Genomic DNA, 5670 nt, shown 5'->3' on the forward strand with positions numbered 1-5670 from the left:
AACTCTATCCAGAAGACGGCCGTGTCCATCGGCTTCATTGGTCGATCATTGTGCAGTCTGGAAAGTCTCTGCATGTGCATCTTGTAGGAGGGCTCATTGAGGACTTCCTGTAGAGCTTTTAGGAAGTTATCATCTTTGTCGACTGTAACCAGATTCAGAACTTTAGCTGCCCCCCTTGATTGCAGGCGGAGCAGATTGTCATACTGGTCAAAAAACAAGGGCAAACCCACGACTGGGACTGCGTAACAAATTGCCTCCTGGACTCCATTTGTTCCTCCATGAGCAACAAAAAGTTTTATCTTGGGGTGTCCTAGAAGGTCTTTTTGGGGCATCCAGTCAACCATTAAAGTGTTGTTTCCTAAAGAGGCTGGTCTTTTACCTTTATAGGTCCAGATTACTTTCTGGGGTACTTTAGCTAACGCTGCAGCGATCTCATTAGCCAAGTCATCGGGTAGTTGAAGTACAAAAGCTCCCAGAGACATGACGATGACTCCATGTTCTCCAGAACTCTGCACAAACTCCTCCAAGTCCTCAGGAAGTGGTTCTGGAGATTTACAATGGAACCCTCCCATGTACACAACATTAGGCATTGTGGGACGAGGATAGTTGAACACAAAATCAGTTCTCATCAGCCAAATGTCTGCGTCGGTTTTAACTTGATCAAAGTCATTATTGGGCCCAAGATATTTATCACATAACGGTTGGTATGTGTCTTTGTTCACCACAAATTGATGGATTCGGATAATAAAATATAAAATCATGTTTTTAACTCTCTGGGAAAAAGTCATCTCGTCAGTCGAGACAGATCCTGTTAGAGGAACGTATGATAAAGGTGAAGGAGCGATGGCAAAATGAGCTTCTTCAGATATTAACCATCGAACATTATAAACCAAAGGAAGATTCAAATACTTGGCCACAATAATTCCATGGCCCCAGCAGGGATCAGTAAGAACCAGGTCAAACCTGCTCTCTTTTAATGTTCTCATCAATTCTGCATCATCCAGCAGTGCTGAGACAAATTCCCCCGCAGCTCTGTGAATCTCAATGAATGTGCTGAACATGCCTACACTTGCCTTAAGAAAGCTTGTCAAAGGTAAAGCACCTCGTTCAAACTGTATGAGGTCAAATATAACTTTGGTAATAAAGTTTTGATAGAAGCTTCTTTCCACAGGAACAGTGATGGTGCTGTAAGAAGAGTTCTCCTTGATGTACCAGCTGTTGCTGGAACGTACAACAGTGATGTTGTGTCCTCTGGAGTGCAAAGCCTTAAGAAGAATTTCCATGTTTATCCAATGGCTGCCTTCAGCTGGTAGGACCAAGATGTTCCCACTTTGACAGATACTGGGAATCAGGAGGAGCAGGAGCAAAGCACTGCAGTAACAGACGGATCTCATCTGAAATAGAAGTACATGAGTTTCAAGTAACAAGTGCTACAGTTGTATTTGTTATTTTGGCACGTACACATATCCATTCTGTATGTTAAGCCTTGCTACTTACTGTGTGGATCGTCTTGTTTCTCCCAACAGAAAAAATAATCTACCGAGTGGGAGGAGGTGTACAATAAGACACCAATCGTTAGTTTGGAGTTATTTGTAATTCGGATGGGAGGAGCTTCACCAGCAGCCAGTATCACTCACTGAAATCTTCATGATGCAGCAAGTTACAACTGTCCTCAAGTGAGGTAAACCTTGAAAACACATGATCAGTTAAGTAAATAGATAAAACAAATATACAAATAAGGCAATGCAGTCATTAGTGCTGCCACATCACAGTAAGTAGGTCGCCCACAGCTTCCCAGCCTGGAGCCCTTCTGTGTGGTCTTTGCATGTTCTCGTCTGCATGGATGGGTTTTCTCTGGGTACCTCAGTTTCCCCCCACAAAACAAAAACATGCATGTTGCGTTAATTAGTAACCGAACTGATGTAAGTGTGGGTATGAATGTTTCATTTATTTGTATATTTACTGTGATGGACTTGTGACCTGTCCAGGGCACGGTGACCGGAGGAGATAGACACCAGCAACACCACGACACGAACAGGAAAAAGTGAGTAAAGTAAACGGTTTATAGGTTACTTTATGTAAAAGTAGCACTTAATGCTATTTGTATATGTGATGTTTAATACAACTTTGGGGCAGTTTTTATTAGAAGAAATTCAACAAAGGCTTAACATTCCGAAAGTAATGCATACTGCACACCAGTTTTAATTCAAAAGAATTGCCACTGCCATCTTCTTCAGCCACACTGAGTATCTGTTAACACTCATTGTATGTCTTGAGGATGACACATGTTTTAACATGTTTATTCATGAAAAAAAAATTTCATTATCATAAAACCATAACTTTATTTCTTCGCCCAGAAGGAAAATGTTCAAAGCACCATAATGATAGCCCAATATTGAACAGAAATGTCTCAGGATAAAAACAACCCTTGACAAAGTGTTATAAACAAATAAACAAAAGAGTTCGGTTTTAAGAAGAGTTTTTAAAACAATGAAGAGGCCTGTCTGAGACGGAAGGGCAACTCGTTCCACAATTTAGAAGTTGATGGAGCAAAAACTCAATCCCTCCTGAGCTTGAGACTAGCTTTTAGGACACACAGGAGCAGCTGGTCAGATGATCTGAGTGAGTTGGACAATTTGTTAGGATGCAGTAGCTCAGTGAGCTAAGGTGGGGCAAGCCCATGAAAAAATTAAAAAACCGAGACAAGTACATAAAAATTGATCTTAAAATGCATGGGTAGTCAATAAACTGAGGATGAAATGAGGGAAATGTGCTCATGATTACGTGTGCCAGTAAAAAGCCGTACTGCAGCATTTTGGACCCTCTGCAGTCGGGCAATAGAAGACCAATTAACCCCAAGATAAAGTGTGATACAGTAATCCAGATGGGTTGTGACAACGGCATGGATAACTATCTCAAAATATTTTGTTGGAATGATGACTTTTATCTTGGCCAGTTGTCTCAAATGATAGAAACATATTTTAATGACTGACCTGATCTGGTTGTTCAGGATCCAGTTCAACTCCCAAATTCCACACTGTGAATGTGCCATTCAAGCTTTTATGTCTTTAAGACACCTTGGCACCTTCCCCTCCACAGAATTGCCACCTTAATGTGTTGGAGGGATTTGACTACCCATGTGATCTTGAGCGGTCTCAGGATCGAAGGAGTAGTCCTCCACCACCTTAAAGCCCCCAGTATACTGCCGCGTATATCCATACGCAGAGGTACGCACGTACGTACGCAGAGGTACGAGCGTACCCCCCAGGGCATGTCCGTGCAAAGCTCAAATTTTTACGACCGCGTACGCAGTGTCGCACAATAAACTTCCCAGCGACGGACTGTTTTGTATGAGACACCAATGTATTAAATTCCCCTTCTTCATCTCTGATCTGGCCTTTTCTTTTGGTTTTTTGCCAAGAGGCAGTGATCTCTTCCTCCTCCGTTGATGCCATGACTGAAATGGTGAGAAATGAAGGAATTTGTCACGAGCGAATTAAACTCAGGTCCAGCATGGCTGCGAGAGGGTCTGGAGATTTCCTGGTGGGCTGGTCTGATGTGTGGGCTGTAGAGCCAGCGCTCCCTGTTTTTTTTTGTGTTTTTTTTAAGATCTTTTTATTAACAATATATAAACACAGAACACCACTGTGGCTGAGGCTGCCAGCGCTCATTTTTTTTCCCCCTCGACCTGTCAATCAATCCAGTAGGCTCGTCAGCAAATGACCAATCGGCGACCTCAATTTGTCCTGAAGGTAAACGCCCCTTGTCTGTGAAGCTGCTCTGCAGCTGCTAGGGGTGTACGCTGGAGTTTAATGACTGAACCCTCTGCATACAGTACACGTGTACATACGCGTGAACGGACGTACACGGCAGTATACTGGAGGCTTAAGGTGTCATGTTGTCTGGGGAATTAACCCCTGGTAGGGTCTCCCATGCTTAGTGGCATTGCCTGGTTCTAGGTACTTGGAACGTTACCTCACAGGCAGGTAAGAAGCTGGAGCTTGTGTGTCAGGTTGAGAAATATAGATTAAGTTTGGCTCACCTATACGTGTTTCTTGGGCTCTGGAACCCAACTTGTAGATAGAGGCTGGACTCTCTCCTATTCCGGAGTTGCCCAGGGAGAGACGTGTTGGGCAGGTGTAGGAAATCTCACAAACCACCAGCTGAATGCCTCAGTATTGGAGTTTTCCCTGATGAATGAGAGGGTTGCCTCTTTGCATCTCCGAGCTGCAGGAGAGATGGTTCTGACTGTTGCTGGTGCTTATGCACCATCAGTTTAGATTACCCAACCTTTCTGGAGTCTCTGGATGGTGTCCTGGAAGGGGTGCCATCTGGGGATTCCTTCATTCTACTGGGTGATTCAATATCCATGTGGGCAATGTCAAAGTTATCTGGAGAGGGGGTGATTGGGAGGAATGGCCTCCCTGATCTGAACCCAAATGTTTTTTTTTTTTGTTTATTGGACTTCTGTGCTAGGCATGGGTTGTCCATAATGAACACCATGGTTGAGCATATAGCAGTTCATAAGTATATCTGTTACCATGCTACCTTAGACCAATGGTTGATGATCGATTTTGTAATCGTGTCAGCAGACCTGCTGCCATATGTCTTGGACACTCGGGCGAAGAGAGGGGCAGAGCTTTCAATTGATCACAACGTGATGATATAGTCTTTTCTGTACACCTGCTTTTTTAATTGACTTTTATACACTAAGAAAATGTATAAATTATTATTATTATTTGTTATTTTACATTGTGGCAGCAAAATATTTTCAACGTGCAATAATGTCAACTGTCTGAATGACTTCAGTACATAGCTGAAACTTGGTTAAAATTTAACAGTTTTGTATTTCAACAAACCGGAAGTTCATATATATATATATATATATGTATAGTTCCCACTGAGTCACAAAATACTGATACTGAGTATGTGCATCTATGAAAATAATTTTGAATCTAAATGACAACTTGTAATTTTCAACCAATAAAATTTCCAAATAGATTTAATGTACAGTAACTGTGGTTTCTTTCATTGGTAAGCTTGAAGGTCACAGCAAGAACAAAAACTTTTATGGTTCTTATTGTGGTGTTGCATCTTCATTTCAACCTTTAATTTCAAAGGTCAGATAGAAGGGGGACACGGACTTTGGACAGGCAAAGTCACCTGCTCTGACAGAAACTGAGAATGCAGACTCAGACAGGAATCAAATGAAGACACTGACTGACTGTCATATTTATGTGAACTTGATTATATTTTTATTTCTTGAGTTTCAAATATATACATTAGAAAAACCAATTTATTATATCCAAAAAAATAGTTTGGTAAAAAAATGTATCATTGAAAGATTTTTGAGCAGCATGCTAGCTCAGGACAAAGTTCCAAACGTTTAAAATAAAATAGTTACTACTAAAAAAGTCTAAAAATGTTGCAGTTACATTAGTCGTGTTTAATTTTTTGTTTCTGCAGGGCATTACATAAACATTTGAAAAATAAAACCGTAGTTAAAATCATCATCAGAACTACTGCAGTGAGGAAGAGGACTACATCTACAGAGTGGTAGATATACCAGGACATTTTGTAGGACTGTGCTTTCAGGTGAGCAGCTCCTTTGTGTCTCATGACAAACTCTATCCAGAAGACGGCCGTGTCCATCGGCTTCATTGGTCGATC

General features: G+C 41.6%; 1 protein-coding gene across 1 annotated transcript; it reads right to left on the reverse strand.

Annotated features, from left to right (window-relative positions):
- Positions 1 to 2: 2 nt before the first annotated feature.
- Positions 3 to 1283, reverse strand: LOC119426308 (UDP-glucuronosyltransferase 2A1-like; the record flags this gene model as incomplete). Its single annotated transcript, XM_037693876.1, has 3 exons — positions 1103 to 1283; positions 516 to 655; positions 3 to 401 (listed from the first exon to the last, which is right to left on the reverse strand). Coding segments are annotated over exons 1-3 (720 nt in total), but the record flags the coding sequence as incomplete, so codon positions are not given.
- Between the last annotated feature and the right edge of the window lie 4387 nt (positions 1284 to 5670).

The sequence above is a fragment of the Nematolebias whitei genome, chromosome 2 (assembly GCF_014905685.2).
Source record: "Nematolebias whitei isolate Nwh7 chromosome 2, NemWhi1, whole genome shotgun sequence".
Classification (NCBI taxonomy): domain Eukaryota; kingdom Metazoa; phylum Chordata; class Actinopteri; order Cyprinodontiformes; family Rivulidae; genus Nematolebias; species Nematolebias whitei.